The sequence below is a fragment of the Cyrtonyx montezumae genome, unplaced genomic scaffold (genome assembly GCF_038088225.1).
Source record: "Cyrtonyx montezumae isolate F1298 unplaced genomic scaffold, pur_monq_1.0 scaffold_8, whole genome shotgun sequence".
Taxonomy (NCBI): Eukaryota; Metazoa; Chordata; class Aves; order Galliformes; family Odontophoridae; genus Cyrtonyx; species Cyrtonyx montezumae.
Window position 1 is genome coordinate 92,955,036 of NW_027072089.1, and position 24,620 is coordinate 92,979,655.

Below are 24,620 nucleotides of genomic sequence, written 5' to 3' on the forward strand. Positions count from 1 at the left end.
ATGTTCGCCTAGGAAATGTTGTATGCTCCCAATGCCATTAGGTTCATGCACAATAGACACATCTGTGTTTTTTACTGTGCTGGTGCTTCAGTTATGGTGAATCTTGTAAAAATTGGATGGGCAACAAGTTTTAGAGTTGTTAAACTCTCATAGTTTTTCTTGATTTCCTTCATGAGGCTTTCTTCTTTCTTCCACAGTTTGCCAGGGGACAAATAACAAGTTGACCCAGCTGGGACATGTGGAAGACCATTTCACTAGCCTGCAGAGAATGTACAACAACTGTGAAGTAGTACTGAGTAACCTGGAGATTACCTATGTGGAGCATAATCGCGATCTCTCTTTCCTTAAGGTCAGTGGTTTTGGGCCATGTGGCTTTTCCTGCAAAAGGAACCTTACTGCATTTTTTTAGTGCAAACGATCAGCTAGCAACCTATAAAATACTATAGTGATCCAAAAACAGTAATTGCCAGAGATATTGCAAATCATAGTCTCTGCATATCTGTAGGCTGCAGATTATGCTCAGACCAAGAATCATTTACTTTAAGAAATAACTTCTCAAGCCTTGATCCAACCTATTTTGGTTGCCACTTGATTTTCAAAGATTATAACATGCTTACTTTTATCTCCCTCTGAGAGGGAAAAAGGCTTTGTTGTATAATTGGGCAAAGCAAATGGCAAAATGAGTGGCAATCACTGATTGCAGATTTTGAAGTGTGGAGGCTGTAACCCTTCCCTACAATCAGTGACTCATTTCCACAAGTGATGGTGAGTGCCTCACTGTCTACCAGTGCCTTTCCCCTAAGCGGGCAGGCAGCTGCAGTATGCACCAGCTGTGTACTTTTTATGACCTTCAAGGTAATCCTCGGCACTTAACACACTGACTGTTCTCATCAGAACATTTGTTCTGTGCACTACTGTATGAGCTACACCGGCAAACTGGGAAGAGAACAGACAGAATGGATGTTAAAATGCAGTCAGAGCATGAGGAGGAGCAGTCTGTCATTGGTACGGTCAGGTTCCCCACCAACATTCACTGGGTGAAGGGTACAGTTCTACTCCTCCCTGTCAAGATGCACCAATAGCAGCAGCATTGCACTTTTAGGGTGTATATTTTTAATGAAGTTTTAAATGCATTGCTTTTGGCATCTCTGGTATGTCAGATTAGGAGGTTTAAAATAAAGGGGCAAGAGGAGAAGATGTATTTTTTGCATGAAAAATGTGTATCTGCTACCAAGAACTCTTCTGTGGTGAATCTGAATAAGCAGGTCAGTCATCTGAGTTTAGAGGAATTTTCATGAGCTTTCCTCCCCAGGGAACAGAGAAAGGGAAAAACACTGCAGTAACAAGCAAGAACATCAGAAAAGAGACGTTTCAGATATACAGATTATAAATACAGTGGCATTGCCATTTTTCTGTCCAAGTACTACTTGACCATGATGCTCAGTGTCCTCAGAAACATAACAGGTCTTCTGAAAAATCAGTGCTAGATGAGAAAAGAAGTAGCCTAAGGGCTTTCTCATTCACAGGGATTCTTTTTATTATTATTTAAGAAGACAGAAATGCACATATTTCACAGTACAAGACGGGAATTAACCTACAACCATGATCAGTGTCTCACTTGTCTTGTCCTGTAAATATTGTTGAAATCTGATTGCCTGATCTTCCCCTCTGTTGAGCATTGGAGTGTTGGTTAAGGAAGAGGCATAGAAGAAGTATAAGCCTCAATCAGGTGAAATGACTCTGCTGCCAATGGTTGAAGATAAGGCAAATATTCAGAGACAGCATCATACACAGTTGGCATATCATATGTGCTTGTCCTGTTCTCCTGCATCCCCTAAACATCCCTGCTCGTCCTCACTTTGGAACAGGAAACAGATGGTAACCACTTGGTAGCCACTCTTTAGGGTCATTTTATATCTGCTTAGCACAGTCAATCAAGTGCAAAGTACAAACATGAAAACACATTTCCTTGGCTCCATTTTTCATATAGTCCCTTCTTGTTCTCCAATTTATTTAGTTTTTATGAGACTAAGTGTTTTTTTGTTCATTAAAATTCAAAGATTGAATTGGGGGGAGTGGGAGAAGGAAAGTAACCTTGTCAAGAGGATTAAAAATGGTTCATAAAATGCTATGGATTAAAGTGCCTTGTTTCTTCTCTCAGACCATACAGGAGGTTGCAGGCTATGTGCTCATTGCACTTAATATGGTGGATGTCATTCCCCTAGAAAACCTCCAGATTATCCGAGGGAACGTGCTTTATGACAACTCTTTTGCCCTGGCAGTTTTATCCAATTACCACATGAATAAAACCCAGGGACTTCGAGAGCTGCCAATGAGACGGCTATCAGGTGAGACTGGGGCAAGAGGTGGAGGCATCCATAAGTAAACTTCAACCATTAAATTATTGATATAAAGACCAAGTTGAAGATCTCTCAAAGTCAATGCTTTAAAAACAATGCGCTAAATGTAGTTTCCCAGTTATCTACTTGCTTTCCTGCTATACATCCTTTTTCATGAAGGCTTGAAGAAAGTTCATAATTTGCCATTAGAAAAAGACGTGAAGTCCAAAGCATCAATGGGGTGCTGAAATTTATTTGTATCCCTAAAGTGGAAAAGAATCACCCACTTCTTTTATTGTTTTTAATTCCGATGTGTGTAATTTACTATTTTCTGTTAATTTCCAGTAGGAGTTGCTGGTATGTGAAGAACTGCAGAGTTAGGGTCTCATATGGTCTCTCACTGATGAGGTCAGGCTGTGCAAACCTAATAGATACCTAATGCAGTGCTAACAGATGCCTAATGCACCCTCTTTTGGAGATCACAACCACAGTGGCAGAGGCAGAAAAACAGGCCGTATGTCCAGTCTTCTGCCACACTGATTTATTACAGACTTGGTAGCATCACAGATTGAAAAGAAGTATTTGCATGAGGAGACTGAATCATGAGCTGAAGCAGGTAAAAACATATTACCTTCTGCTGTGTCTGCCAAGGGCAGTGGCCTCTGAATGTGGCACTGAATGGAAAGCTATGTGTAGTGGCTTCTCAGTGGCATCCAACATGAAGGTAACCCTTCAGAACATGTCAGTTTAAGCCTGGGGTTAGTTGCACTTCAAATGTGCCTGTGCTGTGCAGATTGTCAGCATTATGTGACTGAGGTGAAGAAAACTGAGTTTCGTTTCCCTTTTTTTAAATAAGAGAGATTGAAAGAGAGAGAGAGAGAGAGAGAGAGAAGACTTAAGCAGTGTGTTTCACTTACTAGTGTTTTTCCTTCCATGGCAGAAATTCTCAATGGAGGTGTTAAAATCAGCAACAACCCCAAACTGTGCAATATGGACACTGTTTTGTGGAATGACATAATTGACACAAGCAGGAAGCCTCTCACAGTACTTGACTTTGCAAGCAACCTTTCTTCTTGTAAGTATTAATTTACCAAAATTCTATGAACTTCTACATTTCAGAGAGAAGAGCCAGCAACCAAACTCTCAGCTTTGGTTCTCGTGTCCACCAGTTCTTACACACGTGACCATCAAACCCTTTTCTGAGGGAAATCTATTCATTTCTTCATCACTGGCATGAGATTTAATGTTTTGTCCTGGTTAAGTCCTTAATGCGTAGCTCAAAGAAATTATTACTGATTTAATGCAGTACTTTTTGAATGCTTTTCTGCAAAGATAGCCACACAACTCAGAATAACGTGCACTTGCATGTTTTCTGGCAGTCTTTATAGTTACAGCAGCCATACAGGCACCTTCACATTTTTGCAATAATGCACGATTTTCTATCAAGATTGCTGTAAAAACTCCTGTTTTGGGATGCATGAATAATCCTTGAAAATGACATGATAAGAGGAGGAAAAATCTGATGCTTAGATCAGCAAAGAGATGAGCATATGCTTAAAAGTTTGTATAGTGTATGTCTAAGGTAGGCTCAAGCTAATCCTTGAACCTTATGAGCTCTTATGAAATCCCCTGTTACTTCGGGGAAAGGAGTTTATTTTCACTTCTGAGCATTTCATTTCTGGCACTGTAAATTGGCAGGAAACGTATTTTCTTTATCTTCTAGTTGTGTAATCAACAACTTCGGTGTTGACATATTTGCTGCAGAGCCCGAATGTAACCTAGCATTGCTGCAAACAGTACAAGTCAGCACAGGAGCCTGGCTCTGAACACCGTGGAAAAGTTAACCTTTAACTTCTTAACGTTGAAAAAAACACAGTTCTTCAGTCCCACAGCAAATCAGTCAACTCCTGGACAAGTACTGGCATTTGTTCAGCTATGTGATGGGTAGTGAGCTGGGGGGAGGATCTCATGCTACTAGCAGGAGGAATTACTCTTAATATGACATGTCTCTTAAACATAGTGAATTCCTGATTAATCTGCTTAGATGGCCATTTATGGTTTTAATGATGATAGAGATCCTGTAATCTAAAAAAAGTTATTTCTCTGGGACGTACTTGTCACTGAAAGGGAAAAAAAATATAAGATAGAGTACACATGGCAGAAAGAGGGAGGAGGGTGGATAAGAAAGGGATGCTTAGCCATAAGAACCCAGTGCTGAACGTTAAAGGTCGTGCAGGGTGTGTGTCTGTCCCGATGCCATTCCAGTGACTGCTGCATAGACCTACACTGAGGGGTGTTTTTGGTTGAGAGTAGGAGGAGAGCGTCGTGCAGACAAGTCAAATTGCTTTGTGGTAAGAATAGCTGGCAGTTGCCTGTGAATCCAGTTGGTTTTGTTTTCTTCTTAGAAACATGTTGTTCAGAAACATTAATTTCCACGTGGCCTGCAGCAAGCAGCTGGCACATGCCCGACCGCAGGCCAGTAGTGACTTGCAGCTTTATGCAAATCCAAGCCTGAAAGCCAGAAGGACAGTGGCTGAAATCCTTGTTCCTGGGAAAAATGCTTCTCTTTTGTCTGCTGGATCAGCAGAGTATTGCTCTCTGAGGTGTGGAGTACTGCAGGTAGGAAACCAGTGATGAACAACAGATAAGGATTTAAGGTCCAGCTCTCAAAATTTCTGAGCAACGATATGCATATGCTTCTTCTGATTTATTGAGAATGAAAGCTCAAGGTTTTGTTTCCTGTGATTCATATGATGTTGTCATCCAGGTTTTAAACAGCAACTGTTTTTATAATACTCCACTCATATGTTTTAGGTCCAAAATGCCATCCAAACTGCACAGAAGACCACTGCTGGGGTGCTGGTGAACAGAACTGCCAGACTTGTAAGTATGCATATTTATTAGGAATAATCTTGGGTGCTACAATCTGACATACTAATTTTTGCTCTATTGAATAATATACCGCCAATTGAACACTAGCAGCATGGTTTTTACACTTGTCCTTTCTTTGTCCTCCTATGCTCGTACTCCTTGAAGCACGCTACATGGCTTGCTTTCTCCTCACAGTCTAATAGGCGTGATGGAGTGGCAGTGAGTCTGAAACAAGCCTACATCACATGTGCACAAATGGGCTTCCTGCTCTGAAAAAACCTCAGTCACAAGGATCATAGATTCACAGAATAATTTGAATTGAAGGGACCATTCAAAGTCATCTGGTCCTCTGCCTTGAGTAGGGACAACTTAAACCCAATCAGGTTGCTCAAAGTGCTGTCCAGGTCTATTTTGAACACTTCAAATAACGGGGAATCCACAGCTCTGCTCCCTGTGGGCAGCTCTACATCTGTGGGGAAAGTCTTAGATGCTTTCATTTGGGCCTGGATTTCATGGCAGATGCTGTGTTTTGTCCAGAGCAAAAAGACTGCAACTGCTTCCTGCATTATTTGCCTCCTGTAACTTTCTTCTATCTGTACTTGAGTATTTGTAAACTTAAGACATTTGGGATTGTGAGGATGTTCAGTTTGGTTGCATATGCTTTACTGCAAAATTTTGAAGGTAGTCTATTTTCCTGAAATTATAAGAGTAACATGCAATTAAAGTTGCTTGAGACTTTGCAGGACTTTATTTCTCCTAAAGTAAAGGTTGAGGAGGAAGGGTTTTTTTATACTTCATTATTTTGTTTCTATAACTGGGGAAAAACACTGTTTCTACTTCTTCTTGCCTGCCAGTTTTGCATAGCCGTATAAAGCACAATGGAAAATTTGCTACATTTACACAAATAAGTGCAATGTTTTCCATTGTAAATAATGACTTAAACATAAGTTTCATGCTTGTTAGTGTCAGAACAAGTATGTACAGCTTCTACAGTCTACAGAAGAATAAACGTAGAGCCTTTCCCTCTTGATTTGCTGTAAGCTTTATTTTTTTCTTGTGCCATTGCCAAGCTCACCAACTTGCTTTCAGGGACGGTACTCCCCGCTGCTAAGGCAGCATAGCTGTCCCAGGGGCTTGCAAAACATCAGATCTCAATCCTGCAGACTGTCAGCATTTAGAAACACTTGCAGGCTTCAGGAGGGTAATTTGAAGTGCATGAAGTGAAACCATTTGCAGGCTCTGGCTCTACTGTTGAAGCATTTGAGAATCTGACCAGCTGAAAATGTATCCCACATTTCCATATGTGGGAAAGTTTGGTCTGATACATGTCTTTCTCCTTAGATGAACATGGGATGTTCTGTATGAAATATGTTTGCCATTATGCATGTTTCCAGCAGGAAGCTTTAGTCAATAGCTATCAAAGTGATGAGCTGTTTTACTGCTTTGCTGATGCTTACGAAAAAGTTGTATCAAAATGCTGTTCGTGTAGAACAGTGTACCTTTTTTTTCCCTGTTTCTGTTTGTACAGAGGAGTTGCTGTCAGAGAAGCTAATATGTATTGTGGAGATTATCTGTTTCCTTGAATAGGCGATATCTTGCTTACAAAATACAAGAAAATGGAATAATGCAGCTTGTGTACAAAAGTGTATAATGGAAAAATATAGTGTGATTTAAAAAATAAAAAAGTCATGGTTGTGTACCTGTATCAGGTTATATTTTCTGATAATTCTCTGTTAATTAACAACCATCTGTTTCTGACTTATAGGGATTCCTTGTGATGTTGTAACTCATTTCTGCCCAGCTGGGAAGCTGATAGCAGTTACTGCAGTGTACCGGTACTCAGGGTGCTGTAGTGAAGCATGTTAGCATTCCCCCATTTTCTCTATTGGAGCACTCAGTCACCTATTGCCAGAGTCTGCTGATCAGTGATTTTATTGTAGAGAAAAAGCAGACCAGCTTAGGCCCATGGTACTAACATACACTATCCATTAATTTCTACATTTTGTGGTGTTGTGTTTTTTGTAATTATTTTTCTGATTACTATTTTAACTGCTTTGCTATTCAAATTGAGATTATTTCCTGGTTCTAAGAAAATGTTGCAGGCAGTTTTTCCTCTCCTGTTAAAGGCTGACCCAGGGCCAGCTTTTCTTTTGGGTTGCACTGGTGCAAACCCTGAGGAAGTTGAGTAATGAAGATAAAATTTAGCCAAGGAATTGAAGCTTAAAGAAAATAATACTGTATGACTATGAGATCAGTTTGCTGAGTAGATGTCCCCTCTCTCTGCAAATTTCAAAAATACTTTTAGTCATCAGAGGAACCCTAACACCACACCAACAATACATAGTTTCCCACTGTAGTCCAGAGTTCTGGCAGTTCTCCTGATGTGTTTTTCCCAAAGCTGGCACCAGTAGTAGCAGATAACCCCAATAAAGCAGAGCCAAATCCTGCCCTGTTGCCTAGCTCAAAGTTGTATGACTCCGTGGAATTTTTCTTGGTTTAGACACTGATACCAAAAGGGCCTGGATGCTCTTTCTAAGTAGGACATGGGTTGCTGGCTGACCAGAGTGCTTTGCACCCTGCAAGAGCTGAACATATCCCCTTCTTGCCACCACCCACATCATTTCTCACCCTTCTTTGCTTTTGCCTGATTTGTTGGCAGAACATGCATCCCATGGGGAAACTTTAGCACAGATACTGCATTAGGTGTTTTTTTCCATATTTACTGATCTCATTACAGCCTAAAAATTATTGATTTGTGTTCTTTTTCTTTTTTTCTTTCAGTAACAAAAGTCATCTGTGCCCAGCAATGCTCAGGCCGGTGCAGAGGAAAGGTGCCCAGTGACTGCTGCCATAACCAGTGTGCTGCAGGGTGCACAGGACCTCGGGAGAGTGACTGCCTGGTAAGGGTGCTACAGCTTCAGCGGTACTCAAAATCCTAAACAGAGGGGCGGGCAGGCAGTTGAATGTCCTGCAACCTTCTTCCATCTGAGAAAGCTTCTGGGAGATACTGATCCATAGGATGCCTTGTTGGAATGGGAGCAAGCCTTCCCTGCAACAGGTGGGGAAGAGGACACAAGTTGCACAGAACTCTTAACTGGTAACGAAGTTTCCCTGTCTGGTTCTCAGTTGCTACAAACTCTGGGGGACCATGGAGCTGTGGAAGGGAAAAGAGCAAATCTGTCTTTTTTAGGAATAAAAAGTGTTGTTGCTTTTCTACAAGAATTTCCAGGGGTATATATATATATATATATACTCCTGGAAATTCCTGACAATGAGTATATATATATATATATTCCATACAATTAGTATATATATATATATATATACACATATACATACATACATACATACAATGAGTATATATATATATATATATATATATGAGTATATATATTCCATACAACGAGTATATATATATATACCCCTGGAATATATATATATATATATATATATATTTCCAGGGGTATATATATATATATATATATATACTGTGTTTTTAACTCCCCCTGGTATTGCACTCAATTAATTCTGGATTAAGTGATATTCAAGTAATTCCCACAGCAACTGTCCAGTCTGTGTTTTGTTACTGTTATCTGTATTCTAGCCACTCTGATAAATTGCATAGCTAGAGTGCTCTTACTGGCTTACAAGGAAGAGTTATTCTGTCTCATCTGGAAAACCAGAGAAGTTTTTTTTGGAAAACCAAAAATCTGGAAAACCAAAGGGGAAAAGGGAATGATTATGAATTTAATATTGGATTGGGTTGGAAGAACCAACTTGTCCTTCATAAAGAGATGCTAAATTGTTCATTACCTGCAGCCAAATAGAATGGCTTCCTTTTAATATTCAGCCACAAAAGTTAGTAATTGGCAGGAAAGAACTTGATTTGATTGAGGTTATTAAAAAGTGGCTGGCCAGGAAAAGTACTGTTTGTCTTGATCTGGTTACTGCTTGTAGGGAAAATTTTGAGGCATGCAGATTCACCCCTGTTCCCACGTGAATCCCAGCAGCTCTTCTCCAGAGTGCCAAGTTTTCTTGTTCAGAACAAGAAAACCTCACATTTGCTTTTTTTTTTTTTTTTCAAATATTAAACTAAATTACTCAACCTGAAGCAACCTTTCACTTCCTAAGCACTACGGACCAGCCCTGTAGATGCTCAGGATTCCCATTAGAGCCGTGTGAGAAGCAGCACAGCTCACAGGAGTGTTTTTAAACAGCTAATGTAAAAACCTTGTAACTTTTTAATGGGTGCTATTGTTTGATGACAGGCATGCCGTAAGTTTCGGGATGATGCTACCTGCAAGGACACATGTCCCCCATTGGTCCTGTATAACCCCACCACCTATCAAATGGATGTCAACCCCGAGGGAAAATACAGCTTTGGAGCGACTTGTGTGAGGGAATGTCCACGTAAGTTCATTTCAGCTTGCAGACAAGGAGAAGGTAATGCTTCAAGGGGAGTGAAAAGGGTCCTGTGTCACCCTCTGCATTACAGCCCAGTATATTCGTATTCTCTTCAGTTCCTCTGGGAACAGGTGACAAGAGAGAATGGCTTACCAATACAACAGCCTTTTAAATCTTTCTGAATCCATCAACTTCCCTGATTATTAGCAGTTAAATTTTGACTTCTGAAGATTTTCTCTTAATGAAGAGGAAATCGCCTTAATAGAATCATCAACACAATGGCCAGAGAAGACATATGGGAACAATCCCATTGATTACTAACACAGTATCCACTCCTAACTGGTTCTTATTTAGTATAGATAGAAAGTCATTGATTTATGCACTCTTTGAGAAGTCCTGTGTTCATTGCTTCCTCTACAGATGCCTTCTTTCTTTCTAGCTTTTCCATGACCGTGGTCTTTTAGGCAAACAAGACTTAAATGTAAGAGAGGGTCTCATCATTGCCCTTAGCTTGGAGGGGTGTGTGAAAGTGAGGGTTCAAAAGGGCTGCGTATTGATTCAGATAACAACACTGCTGCAGTCTGTCTTTTGTAATGTTGTTTTACTCTTCTGTAACCATTCTCTGTTACAAAATGCTGATAGCACTGTATGTTTGTCTGTGTTCAAAGGATGTGAAAATTAATAATTAATGCCTGTGTTTTATGCATGGCCAAAGTTCAGAAGACCTTATTTTTCCTAGTATGGAAGTACCTTTATAGCTCCGAGTGCATCCCTCTTGTTTTTCAGTGTTCTCTGTCATCCTTGTTTTTCCAGACAACTATGTGGTTACAGATCACGGTTCCTGCGTTCGTTCATGCAATACTGATACTTATGAAGTGGAAGAAAATGGCGTCCGGAAGTGTAAAAAATGTGATGGGCTATGCAGCAAAGGTATAAAAAGCATGGTGTGAAACAGTAAGGCTTTGAGTTGATAGATGATTTATTGGAATAAACACATGGAGTTCTGAACTGAATTAAGCCCTCAAAGTGCAAATTTAATACACATATCCACTGAGACTATGAAGTTTTAATAAGCTGTTTTCTCAGGAAGCATGGCAGAGAGCATGCTTCAGCTGCAATATGCTGCAAGTACACTTACACAAACTGCACTTAATGTGTATCCTGCACATCCGCCTCCTCCTTTATTTATCCTTCCCGGTTTCCCGTCAACAGGAATAAAATGAAAATGGGACAAAGGGAAGACCATGTGCTAGAGTTTGTGTGTGGAGATGCTAGGACCAGGGCTGCACAGCTGTACAAGAGAGAAGTATTTTTCCTTTGGTGCTTTTTGAAAAGCAGCAATAGGCAAAAGATTTATAAGACTGATCTTACAGCGGTAGAATTGACCAAGTGGGAGTGCTTTCTGAACTAGTAGTATTTCTATATTTATTCCCTTACATGTGATGATATTTCTCTCTTCACTACCAAACTTTTGTATCCATGCTTTAACAGTGTGCAATGGCATTGGAATAGGTGAACTTAAAGGGATCTTATCCATAAATGCCACAAACATCGACTCCTTCAAAAACTGTACGAAGATCAATGGGGATGTCAGCATTCTTCCTGTTGCATTTCTAGGGTGAGTTGCCTGCTGTTCATTGAGAACTGAAAGAAAGGGGCTAGGGAGAAATTCAGGCTGATTCATTCTTCTCCCAATACCTCCTTCTGTTTGTTTCAGGGATGCCTTCACAAAGACCCTACCCCTTGACCCTAAGAAGCTTGATGTCTTCAGAACAGTCAAAGAAATATCAGGTCAGTGACATCTGTTAAGCATGACTTGTTATCTGAGTGGTACTGCCAAAAATCTAAAGCAAGAAGAGGAAAGTTCTCCAAGTATGTGACCGGAATTGCAGGCAAATATCTCTGAGCTTGCAGGGTCACAGCTCACACGGGCGGTCAGCAGCATCTTGCCAGTGTAACACTCACCCTGCCTCTTGAGCAAGGTGTGTGGTTTTTCCAGACCATCCCTCCTGCCTAATGGTCAGCCATACCAAGGACTAAAAGTGGAAGCAATTCTCAGCTACCCAAGAAGTGTGTGGTGATGTAGGGGCGTGCCACTCTAGCTAAAAATTGTCAAGTGTTTCTATTTGTGGAAAACCTTTCCACAGCTCCTTAGGGATCCATACTCATTGTCTTGCATTATCCCCATGGAGACTCGATCCCCAGGCCAAAGAGCCCTGCCTGGAGATGAGCACAAAGTGGCTGAGAGCCACAAAGTACAAGAGCACTTGGCTGCAATCTTATGCAATTATCAAATGAAAGTAATTCTATTCATCTGGTTATAAAATGAATGTAATGTCAGAGCTGGACCCCTTGGTCTGACTCCAGGTCCATTTCTCTTTATCTCTTTTACCTGTCTTGTTGCCTTCAGAATAGCATTGACTAACCTCAGAGTTTCATACAGCAGTGTGCAATTTCTCAGATTCTTTTCCTTCTCCAGAGCACTTCACCTGAGCAGAGAAGTTTGCTTCTCATAACAAATACACTCTGAGCTGATGACTGTTCTATGTCATTCCTGCTTTATGCCCACTTTTCCTCTTACCAAAAGGCAGCACACAAAGGGAACAGGACAATGCCTCCTCATGCTGCAGGGAAGCCCACAGTCCCTCAAGCAGGATATTCTTGTGTCAAGAGTCATCACTGGCAGCTCAGCGTGGCAGATGCACAGCCCCTGACACACTTTTCTCTGGTGCTCCTGAACCTTATGAGGGGGTAAAAAGTAAACTTTTTACAAAGTGGTGTTTACAAATGTGCCTATAACGTCATGTTTAATTCTGACATTATCAGAAAAGCACATAGAAAGCACGAATGCCTTCTTCTGGCACAAGAGACGCTTGAGAAAGACATTTCACCTTTAATACTGACAGTGTTTGCATTATTACTACATTTTTTTAATGTTCATTTTTCATTTTCTTCATTTCAGGGTTTTTGTTGATTCAGGCCTGGCCTGATAATGCTACTGATCTCTATGCTTTTGAAAATCTGGAGATTATCCGAGGCCGAACCAAGCAGCAGTAAGTAAATCACATGCTAGGCTGTCTGTAATAAGAGCTCTACTGGAGCTGCATTTCTCTGAGCACAGCAAGGTGCCTAAAACTGGGATATGTGGGTGTCGCAATACGCATACAAAACAGGAAATGGCCTGCAAAGTGCTGAGCACCATTTTGGTAGCAGTAGAGTAGATCAAACCTGCACCTCTGTACTGTTCTTATAACCTGCATTCAGTACCTACTTGAGCTTGCCCTTAGAGGAAGAATGGCTTTGTGGACCAGCTCAAAATAGCTTCTCTGCTTACTGCTATCCTTACTCATAATTCATTTGATGGAGTGCATGTGTCCTTCCAAATTTAGTTTACAATTCCCGCTAGAAAAAAGTGATTGCACACTAACACATTTGAAAACCAAAAGATAAATGCTCCAAGTAACCCTGTTCACTAATTCTTTTTTCCATGTCTTTTGTATTTGTCCATCTTCATTTCAGTGGCCAGTATTCCCTTGCTGTTGTTAACTTGAAAATACAGTCCTTGGGGCTGCGCTCCCTCAAGGAAATAAGTGACGGAGACATTGCCATTATGAAGAACAAGAACCTCTGCTACGCTGACACCATGAATTGGCACAGCTTGTTTGCTACTCAGAGTCAGAAAACAAAAATTATACAGAACAGAAACAAAAATGATTGTAGTAAGTCAATCTGCTTTCCTGCCCTCAAAGAAGCTCATGCTGAAATGCAAGAGTAATTTGAAGCAAAATTCATCAGTAATGCTGCTTTATTGAAGTCAGTGAGGAAAAAGTGGAGTTGGTCCCGCAGGAGATGTGGGCTTCATGGTGATTGTACATCCTGTTATGGACATAATGATGGACACAGAAACCAGCTAGACATCAGGCTCATTTGATAAAGTTAATCACTCCTGCTGCTGTTGACAGCAGTGGTCCCTGGGCCAAAATCTAATAATTTCGCTTTCCAGAATGTGAATTTGCTACATATTGGGAATGTATCTCCTCCTAGTACTGGTTTAGCTTTACTGTATGCCTGGTACGTGGTCACAGTGGATCTCATTTTAATTTTGAAAGGCCAGAATTTGCTCCAAAAATAAAGGCCAGAGTTCAAGCTTTGGGAATTAATAAAATTGTAATTATTCCTCTTCTACACTACTGGGGTCATTCATATCTGTTTTGGAAGAGTTTGAAAAAAAATTGACTGTCAGGATGGAGTCATTTGCAATGCCGTATCTGCCCTTTCTCTTGCCTTGAAGTTTATACCTTCTCTTTCCTCAGCTGCTGACAGGCATGTGTGTGACCCCTTGTGCTCGGATGTGGGCTGCTGGGGCCCAGGACCCTTCCACTGCTTCTCCTGCAGGTTTTTCAGTCGCCAGAAGGAGTGTGTGAAACAGTGCAACATCATGCAAGGGTATGGGGCCTGTAGGCATTTGGGGGTTTTGGTTTTAGAATGTATGAGCAAGACATAGGGTCTCTCCTTGCATCACATTTCACTGGCTTGGTGGAGGTATTAGCCTGAGTACTATACCCCCACTCAAAAAAAATATATATATTCAGGGAATTTTTCAGGCCCAGTTCTCAGCATTGCTCATACCCACTACTCCTGGGCATCAGGCCTGCTGGAAAGCTGTCAGCAAACCCAAGGAGGCTAAGCATTACCCTTCCTTCCCAAATAGCATAAAGGAGTTTTAAACCCACAGAAATCCAAGTTGTGCCTGTCACGTTAAACAGACAAGAGTCAGAGGCAGTTGCCATCATCAACTAGACACCAACCACAGAGGCAGTTGTAGAAACACAGCCACCCCCTGTAGGCTTCCTTGCTGCAAAGGCTCTCATTATGCTCAGTGTGTTGGATTTGCTGAACTGCAGTGTGTTTCATTAGGTCAGAGGGTACCCTGGGGTGCTCAGGGGCTCTCACTGAAGGGACACAGGGATCCTGCTCACCAGCCAGGTGAGTGACTTGCCCCTCCAATGCGCAGCGTTGGAGATGAACATGCAGAGCACTGGATGTCACCCTCCAATGCACAGCGTTGGAGATGAACATGCAGAGCACTGGATGCAGTAATTTCAGGCATAAAAATTGTTTAAGCTTTTCTCGGGTTGAGGAAAGCATACCAAAGTCTTTGTGTCAGGGCTGTGGCTGTTTTTTGTTTGTTTGTTTGTTTGTTTTCCAGTCAGTTCAACAGGTGATATAGGCAGGAAAAGCATTGGCTAGCACTGAAAAATATGCTGATCTTCAGTAATGTGCAATAGACTAATGCTTTACCATCCATAAATTTGTTGCTGTAAACACTTCTGCCTTTGTTTCATACTAAAATCTTTAGTGTTAAACGAGAACTTGACAGGTTGCTGATGCCCATGATGATTTGTCTATCAACTTGCCATTCAGCAGCTGTCTTTTTCATAAGTGAATTCCCTCCAGCAGCTTTTATGACCTGAAGGGCAGATCTGGGCATTTTTTGTGTCCTATGATGTGTAAATGTAGTTTAATTAATAACACCATTACTTGAAGTGGAACAGCTTTATTGCTATTGAAACCATCTGCTCCCAACTTTCATATTTTAATGATTCATTGTGTGTTCTAGGGAGGCCATGAATTTAATTATCAGAGCATTGCAGTTTAACTTTCCTAATTATTATTTGGAGCCTTAGAATCACTTGAAATAATTTTGCTGATCTCTTTCTATTACTACCATTTAAAAGCCTATGGAAATCTTTGAGAATATTCTATGTCATTATCTTAAAATGGAAAGTAAACTCATCTGTAGTGTGTGGCCTGGAGTGCCATGTGTTCCACTGCCATCCAAGTTTTCCTTTTGCTTACCTCCCCATTGAGATGAGAAAATGCCCCTGGTGTGCTTCATCAGGCAAGATGGTCTCTACACCTCCTCCTATATCAATCCTAGTACAATCATCCCAATGGATTCAAGCTGGGAAAGCCAGGAGGTGGAGAGACAAACAAATTTTAATCCTCGCTAATTAGCTGGGGTTTTAATATTTCTCTTTTTACTTTTATTCCAGGGAGCCACGTGAGTTTGAAAGGGACTCCAAATGCCTCCCCTGCCACCCGGAATGCTTAGTGCAGAACTCCACTGCATACAACACAACCTGCACTGGACCTGTAAGGATAGACCTGGCTTAGCAAACCAGTTCCTTGGGCTGTGGTTCAGTATGATTAGATAATCTTGAATTCCCTTTGCCATGATCAGTCAGAGATGGGGAAAAGGGGAAAAATAGAGAGTAAGATCCATTGTCGGGGAGAAAAGCCAGGAGAGAAAACTTTAGGATGTGTTTACAGAAGTCAAAACAGTTCAGTGTTGCCAGTCAGTCCTGAATCTTTCTCAGTGTTTTTTATATATTTTTTTCTTTAATTTTTAGAATACTCATGTGTTTTGAAAAGTTCAGTTTGGCAACTGTGAAAAATAATTTCATTTTAATCAAATAAAATTCATGTCTTAGTGACAAAACTGTAATTCTCCTTAATGCATCCTCTGTCTCAGTGAGCCTTTCTCACTAACTGAAATCAAATCTCCTGCTTCCATCACAGATCCTACTCTGTGCTCCTTAGTCCAACTCGTTAAAACACCTTTTACCATCTCATGCAGCCTCTGTATTTGACCCTTGCCCATAAGTCTGAGGAGTGACTGCTTAGCAATTTGAACTACTTCCATCCTCCCTTCCAGTTCAGACCACCATGGCCTAAGGGATGCCTTTAACATTATAAACTACTTCAGGTGGTGACCACCCCTTGTTCCATATTTCCCAGCATCTAGTAATTAGTATATTATATATGCCCTTAGATATTACAGTAATTAAAGTAATCTTCACATAGCATGTCTTATTGTAGTTCCACTGAAACCAACACTGTGGAGTTAGTGTGGATTTTTTTGTGGTTTGTATTTTCTGTAGAATTTGACCCAGAATTACTGGTTTCCCTGATTTAAAATACTTACAGCATTCCAGGTGCTGTTACAGTCTGAGTAAAAACAGTTCTGCCTAAAATGGCCTTTAAACACAAACTAAATGCTATTCAAAGTAGAAAATGCATGGCATCCTTGGGGAGTTTCCATTTCCTGTGCTTCTTGAACACAGAGAAACCAGGAAAATAATGATTTGGGGCCAGTACTTCAGAGAGAGATAAGCAGACAGCTTCATCATTTTAAATCATGATGGTAGATGGCAGCAGGAAACAACCTGGCCCTCTGCTTTTCAACTCACCCCTTAATGGGTTGTCATTAGATTATTCCCCGTGTTAAATAAAAAATGTGAGCTTTCGCATCAGGCACAGGGCAAGAAAAAAGAGCAGCAGGAGCCATGCAGCAACAATTCCAACTTGATGAAGCGTTAGCTTTAACCATCAGGTATTGCCCTTTGCACAGTCCGTCCTACAAGAGCAAAAACTTAAAAGCATTTCAGGTAGCAAGGTAATGAAACAAAAAAATGTTCCACAGTTGAATGCACAGATATTTATATTCTGCATTTCTTCCTGAAGTGTAAGGAGTGTATGGAAATTATAGATGAGTTCCTTCTGAAGTGTAAGGAGTGTAAGGAAATTATAGATGAGTTGTTTCTTTGCTTCTTTGCAGGGCCCAGACCACTGCGTGAAGTGTGCCCATTTTATAGATGGTCCCCACTGTGTGAAGACCTGCCCTGCAGGGGTGCTGGGTGAGAATGATACCCTTGTCTGGAAGTATGCAGATGCCAATGCTGTTTGCCAGCTCTGCCATCCAAACTGTACACGAGGGTGAGTAAAACCTTGGTCTGAATGGAGAGGAAAAAGTAAAAAGCAGAGAAACAGCTTGTTTCAGACTTTCTCCCTTCCTGACCAGTCCCGTTTCAAAACACCAAGAACAAAAAATAGCAGGAAGTGAAAGAGGTCAGGCATACACAGGTAATGTAAGCAAAGTGCAGTGGACTTTGTAAATAGGAAAAGTTCAGTTGCACTTCTTTTCTTTTTTTTTTTCAATCTCTAGATCATTTAAAACAGGATTGTTTGCTTATTTAAATGGGAAACTTTCTGGAATTTTACAGAACTCTCCCACCAGTGATGCACTTTTTTCTTTTTTTCCACCTGGCTGGGCACAAGGTCTTCTGATTTTGGGAGGAGCATCAGTGACATCTGGTGGATGCTGAACTCCTGGGGCACATTTTTCCCTGCACCTTTGATTTTTTAGGAGGGACATTTCAGTGGAGCAGTGGGTGTACCACAGTGATTTTCTTTCCCTTTTTCTTTCCACACTTTCAAGTTCTCCTGTATTTCTCCTATGACTGCCTGGGGATTTTGTACACCAACTTCTTTCTGCTCTGCCTGTAGTACAGCTAAGAAAATGTGTTCCTTTAAAGAGAGCAATGTCCCCAAAGCCCTGAAATTACTCAGTTGGTATCTCCAGCAACTAATGAAACACACCAGCTTGATTATTCTGCTCCATGTTGGGGGATCTGCTTTTCTCTTGTGTCTCTCCTGGAGCATGAGAATCAAATTCAGCCATAGCCAGTGAAGTGGAAGAACAAGAAAGGGAGACAGCACAACTGCAGTTACTAGAACTAGATGATGAGTCCTGCCTTCAGAGTCTCCACCAATGCTATGCCTTACTGGTCCTTGTGTTAAATACCAGACGATTTTAGGGGTGGGTGAGAAGGTGGCCTTTGTCATGTTCTAAAGGTTAACAAGAAAGAAAAGGCAAACTCTTGTAAGACTTTGAAAAGCCCAATGGTTTTTCATTTCTTTTATGATTGTGAAGTAATTTAGGCTGTTAAAACACAAGTCCTCTCTAAAAGGCCATAAATAGCAATGTGTCTGCATTACATCAAATTAGGAACTGTGGATCGAGGAGAAGGCTGTTAAAATCTTGATGGATTTTGGAAATATATAGCTGTGTCTGAACCTGGACAAGGAATATTTACATAGAGAGAGGAAATGCTGAGTGCAGTATGTAATACTTTCAGGGACTATACGCAGCATTAATTTTCCAAAAAGTAGAGAAATATTTCAAAGAGTACAACTTCTGCTAGATTCCATCCAATAGAGCCATAGGATTTTGAGGCAGTTTATAATACAAGGTCACATTTCTCATTTTAGCGAGAAGAAAAATGATTCAAGAATGAAAAAAAGGAAAGATAGATTCCTTAAAGCATGGATTACTTGTGTTGGGTGTCATCATAAAATTACACATTAAAGGAAAATGGTTATATTTAGTCTTGGATAGATATTTGTCATAGGCTTTGTTTCTTCTTTGACTTGTGAAATGAATCAGAAAATTACATGGGATTTGAAAAACACATGCTGATCTATCATTTTCTTCACAAACACCTTTTAACTTTATCCCACTAGTCTTGATATTGATTGGATTTGTATGGGAAATACTTTTCTAAAAAATGAGCGCAGATGAAAATATACGCTTCTCCTCCCTCTACTTTCTGGCCTAGAATAATAACTGGTCAGTCATTCCTTAGACTTCAGGTACTGTTTTTTTTTTTTGCAGTTAGGAAGTGCATGGAGGTTTGCCATAATAAAGTAGCATGAAAAACAGAATTTTTAGTAAGAATTAACTTGAAGGCTTTGGTCATGTTCTGGAATAAAGAGTTTTTAATTTCACATCCTTACCAGGAGAACTTGCACATGCTTTGTTACATTAGCATATAGAAATTCACATCCAGGTGATTGATAGAGTGTGATAGTCTGAGGTCTTGGGTCCTAGATCAGTTTTCTTTTAAGTGCCCAAAGAAATAAGCCTGCTGCGAAGTGAGATCCATCTCCTGTGACCATAAGCAAGCTGATGACTCTGCTCTGCACGTGCAGCCTTGATTTGCTTAGTTACACAACTAAGCAAACAAAACAAGCTGTAGGCAGTCAGGGAATGCTAACAGAACAGACTCCCAGGATCCAGGAACCAGTATGCACAGTACTTCCAGTATGTCCAGAACACAAGGATGCACATTCTTGCATGGGAGCCCACTGAACTCAAAAGACCTTCCAGATGCTGGGTCTTGGAGCACTGTGTTGGCCTCAAAACAAGCCAAATACATGGGGGAAGATCAGAGTAATGAAACTAAACAAATAAAAACACAATAAAATGAGTAGTTGCTTCCCCTCCTTACCCCCCTGGACGTAGGTCACTCCATGAAACAAAATCTTCAGCTTCACCTGCCATTTTGAAATTTTTCTGTTTCCTCCTCTCAGTAAGAGGCAACTCAGAGCACTTTTTTCCCACACGGGCTTACTCCTTAACCCCTGCTTGATCTCCTCTGGAGCTGCTTTGGGATGACACACCTTTTATTCAGCGCAGAGAGCAGATACCACAAACTGAACTCCATCTTTGCTGTGCTCTGTTTTTCAGAGATGATGTAATCCCCTCCGTAATGCTTTCCTTCCTTGGTAGACACTACAAAGACCACAATTCCTGTGAAGAGCATATGTCTTGTAGCCCTGCAGCACTTAGGGAATGCACACTGCCCCTCGGGCCTGTTAGAGCACCATATGAATGCAGTCACTGTGTTTTTATCCATGTTGTTTTTTGCATCAGGTTGCCAAAATGAATTTTGGACATTTTAAACTCAAGCACAGGGAGAATGACTTGCTAGTAATGTTTCTTGCTCTTTGGGTAGCTGTCATACCTGTTTACATTACCAGTGGCATAAGATCTTAGATTCTGAAAGAAAAATATCATGGATGCTATAGCCAAAGGGAGTGCTGTCAAATTCTGCTTTCTGATGCAAGTATGTATCTGCTACCGAAGCTTTCCTTTCCTGTTGAAAGTCTGGAAACTGGAATCTGTAGCTTCTCTGGACACCAAGATATTGCAGGAGGATCTGCAGCTGTGCATTTCCTTGTAGCTTTCTGCTATCCTGTATTCCTCTTCAGTCAGTCCTGAGATCTTCTTTGCTAGCTGAAATGCCCACACAGAGACAGAGCACTACTGATAGCACACTGGCTATCACACAGCTGTCTCTGTTTATTTTTTGTGGCCTCAGAGTCTAAGGAAGCTGATCATGTTTTGAAGCTGGTGAACAGGACAGTACACATAAAGACCACAGATATATATTTAAAATAAAGAAGCAGAGAATCGAGGTCATTTTGGATTGTGTGTATCTGTGTCCCCTCTCCATTCTAAAACATCATAAAAAGATGTTTTAAAATAGTCCTTATAATGATTGCATAACATAACTGCAGCTCTGCGTAAAAGACTCTGGAGCAGGGCCGTTGTGTGTGATGTTTGTGAGAATGTCTGATTATTATAAATACCTATGTTGATACTTGTACTACACTGAAACATAAAATTTCCACCAGTACCACTCTTCTTATTTGGAATTATAGGAGTAGGTATGCCAGAGCTAATATGTTAGTAGCATTTATTTGTTTTTACAGATGCAAAGGACCAGGTCTTGAAGGATGTCCAAATGGGTGAGTATTCCATCTGTTATAATTAATGACAGAGCTTGAAAGAATGCATCTTTGCATTTCTGCAGCACCTGCTGGACACTGTAACACTGAGGCTGAAGCTTGGTAAAGTCCTGCTTCAGATCCGTAAGAGGAAGTGACAGGCTCAGAACTATAAAAATGACTAAAAAATTGAGAACTGCTCTTACTGACACAAGGTTCCAAAACCCAAAACTTATTCTGCATAGCTTGTCAAAAGGAAGATCAAGATGAGACGTGGGTTCTGACAGTGAAAAGGAAAAGGAGGAAGCTGGAAAAAGAAAGAGTAATGGTCTAGAGGCAGAAAGAGAGATGTTTAGAATTGATATAGTTAATTCCCTGCATTATAGGGAATTAATTGCAGAGAACCTGGGGGCTTTTCCAGCCTGGAATCCCTACATCTGCAACCCTTTCATGCAAAGATAGACATTTGTTCTTCTAATGAGATCTTATTTTGCATTGTTTGGCCTCATTTCTTGCTCAAGAACATGCAACAGGTTTCTGTGACTAAGAGAGGGATTTATTTTCTGACCACTAAGTCATGCTATGGCGAGACAAATTCCATCTAAAAGTACTGTTAAAATGTGACTCTATTTAATAGTAATCCCCTGGGCAGCTGTGATGGATCTCCAAGTACAGACCAATATACAATCTTGGAAAACAGGTTTTTCTTTTCAGCTGAAGTCTGAAACCAACCAGACTCTTATAAAAGCAGACAGCAATCAGTACATGCAACACAGACTGTTCACATGGTACCCAGCCTCGATCATTTTGTACTTGGGGAGAAGGGCAGACAATTTGAAGTACATCATGACCCATGTATTATGCCCTCTCATAATGGTGAGCTGTCAGCATCACGAACAGTGTTACGGCTGTGTATGCCTTCTTGATATTACCTCACCTGCACACATACAAAGCTGTAAGTACCTCATTGACATGGAAGCCCTTTTCTTTTCCCTCCTGCTTTGTGGTATTAAAATCACCAGGGCAAACAAGCAGACCCATCTCTGCAAGGCTCAGCACTTGGCCATAGAAGCATCTTTTCCAGAGAAAATTGGTTTCTTAAAGGTTGCTTTGCAAATACAGAACAAAACTACAAATGCAGTAAAGCAAATGGCACAGAAATGGAAAATACAAGACGCTGTGCAAAAACCGTCTGCAGGAAGGGGAGATGGCAAGGCAGTGGAGAAGAAATCTCCACTGCTAAACACAGTAGAAGTATGTATGGTCTCATATCAGCTCAGTTCTTTTGATTTTTCACTGTTCCCTGGTGATTGATAAACATAACCACTGGGTGAGGAACTTAAAAGTACAGTTGCTGAAGACTCTTGAAATGTCAAATTGTTTCGATGTCCAATCAAAAATAAAAAATGTATATGCAGCCACTGTAGGCTTTTCTTAAATCATACACCTAAGCATTTTCTTCTCTTTCTGCATCCCTTGTGCCTGGCAGCTCCAAAACCCCATCCATTGCGGCTGGTGTTGTCGGGGGACTCCTGTGCCTGGTTGTGGTTGGCCTGGGCATTGGCCTTTACTTGCGGCGACGTCACATTGTGAGGAAGCGTACCCTGCGCAGGTTGCTGCAAGAGAGGGAGGTGAGCACTGCAAACACATCTAGGACAGGCTGCTTTCCTGAGGGCAATGAAACTGGACCACCTTAAACCAGAGAGTTGCAACATCACAGATCTGCCTTTAATTCAATAAGCCCTTGGCTTGGCTGACATGACATCTGCCACACTCATTTGGAAAAGAGGCAGTGGCCACCTAACACCTTCTCATTTAATCTCAAATCTGATCTCTATGGATATAATTTTCCAGAACCTTAGGGATTTAGATGTCTAAATCTCAGTGGCAATCATTGAAAATTTCTGCTCGGGGAAAAGACAGCTTGAGGAGTGATACTTAATATGGTTGCTTATCTGTGCAGCCTTGCCGTGTAAACCCTCAGCGCTGAATCATTTCTCCCTCCCAGCAAGCCAAGTAGCAACAAAAGGAAATCAATAAAGGGAAAAAGCTGACTTACATATCAAAAAAAGTGTTAAATATCTATGTTTGGAAGCTACTGTTTGCAACAACGCTTAGATCAAATCTTAAAAATATCAACAGTCAATCCAACTTTTCATTTTCAATTTATAAAATAATTGTGCTCACAGTTTAAATTGTTGTTTTTAAACTTTGTGATCTGGGAGAGCTACCTCCAGCACCATGGGAATTTCATCTAATTAAACAAGAGCAAACCTGAAAGGTTGCAGGTGGTTCTTGTGCATTGCTTAAAACATTTTTATAATTTATATGCAAGTTGAAAAAAAAGTAATCTTATTTAAGATCTGTGGTAATTGCACTGTTCTTCATGCCATATTTTTTAAGTCTTTTATGTGTAAGTATTCATTTGAACACCAATATTCCTTCATTTTCCTTCAAAATGGCAGCTGCTGGTCTGCTCAATTTCAGTGAACAGAAATCGTGTCACAGAGCTTATTTTGATTGATTTTACCTTCAAAATTTGGAACAACTGTAGGTATTTATTGCTGTAGGTCACAGTAGCTCACATAAACTTCAGCTGGAATAAAATGTTCATTATTTTAAATGGAGGATTTATTTCCTTCCACAAATTGTGCTGCTTGCTGTACTCCAACCTGTATCCTTCTAAAGCCTTGATTTTTGTCTGCACTAGCTTGTCGAGCCACTGACACCCAGTGGAGAGGCACCAAATCAGGCCCACCTGAGAATTTTGAAGGAAACAGAATTTAAAAAGGTCAAAGTTTTGGGCTCCGGAGCTTTTGGCACTGTTTATAAGGTAAGATGTTTATCTTCTCCTCTCTATCTCTTCCTGCATGGAAAAGCCACCCAAACAAAGCATGAATTGAGAGCTGAGGTTACTGCTGTAGATTTTCTCACTAGCTTTCATAGCTTGTATGTGTTGAATGGCAGAGATACTACTAAAGTTGTCATTAATTGATTTATTAATTTAATAACATGGGAGTTTTTTGTGTTTCTGAAGCTATATTGCTGAACCTAGGGGATGAAGGTTTCAACCTTTGACCTTTGGCAATAGTACTGAAATGTAAACCTGTAGATTCACATATCTATAAAGCTCTATTTCTGAAGCAGACTTCCAGCTAGGGCTGAGAACTTTGGGGTACAAACCCTACTGACCTCTGAAAGCATACATCTACATCACAACGTGCTGCAGCAGAGCTTCCTTTTGTAGTACCCCATGCTTTACCTGACCTCCTGACGCAGTAGAGCACTGAACCAGTCATGTCATAAACCTGTCTGTCATTGCATATGTTTGGGACTGGAATATTTGTATGGGAGCTGCCATCTCATTGCACATAAGAAAATCTCAGGCATTTTCATCCAGTGATTTGTAAATTAGAAGTGGACAGGTTTTGCTATTGCAGTTGCCATGATGTGCTAATTAATTAGATTTCTATTCAAGAAAGGTATTCCTTATACATGACTTGGGCTATTCATACAGATAATTAACATGGTTTTCTGTGGGTTTATTTTCAACAAAATATGGTAAAGGTAGCAGAGAATGTCATTCCACTG

At 40.7% G+C, this 24,620-nt stretch overlaps 1 protein-coding gene across 2 annotated transcripts in view; it reads left to right on the plus strand.

The window, feature by feature from the left end:
* Window positions 1–24,620, plus strand: part of EGFR (epidermal growth factor receptor) — a 145,426-nt gene that overhangs the window by 105,211 nt on the left and 15,595 nt on the right. For both annotated transcript variants that reach the window (XM_065753000.1, XM_065753001.1), the window contains exons 2-18: window positions 198–349; window positions 2,162–2,348; window positions 3,280–3,414; window positions 5,154–5,222; window positions 7,992–8,110; window positions 9,479–9,620; window positions 10,428–10,544; window positions 11,106–11,232; window positions 11,332–11,405; window positions 12,577–12,667; window positions 13,134–13,333; window positions 13,928–14,060; window positions 15,671–15,770; window positions 17,236–17,393; window positions 21,015–21,050; window positions 22,519–22,660; window positions 23,740–23,862. In XM_065753000.1, coding sequence (XP_065609072.1) covers window positions 198–349; window positions 2,162–2,348; window positions 3,280–3,414; window positions 5,154–5,222; window positions 7,992–8,110; window positions 9,479–9,620; window positions 10,428–10,544; window positions 11,106–11,232; window positions 11,332–11,405; window positions 12,577–12,667; window positions 13,134–13,333; window positions 13,928–14,060; window positions 15,671–15,770; window positions 17,236–17,393; window positions 21,015–21,050; window positions 22,519–22,660; window positions 23,740–23,862 — 2,105 coding nt within the window. The remainder of the gene's footprint in view (window positions 1–197; window positions 350–2,161; window positions 2,349–3,279; window positions 3,415–5,153; window positions 5,223–7,991; window positions 8,111–9,478; window positions 9,621–10,427; window positions 10,545–11,105; window positions 11,233–11,331; window positions 11,406–12,576; window positions 12,668–13,133; window positions 13,334–13,927; window positions 14,061–15,670; window positions 15,771–17,235; window positions 17,394–21,014; window positions 21,051–22,518; window positions 22,661–23,739; window positions 23,863–24,620) is intronic.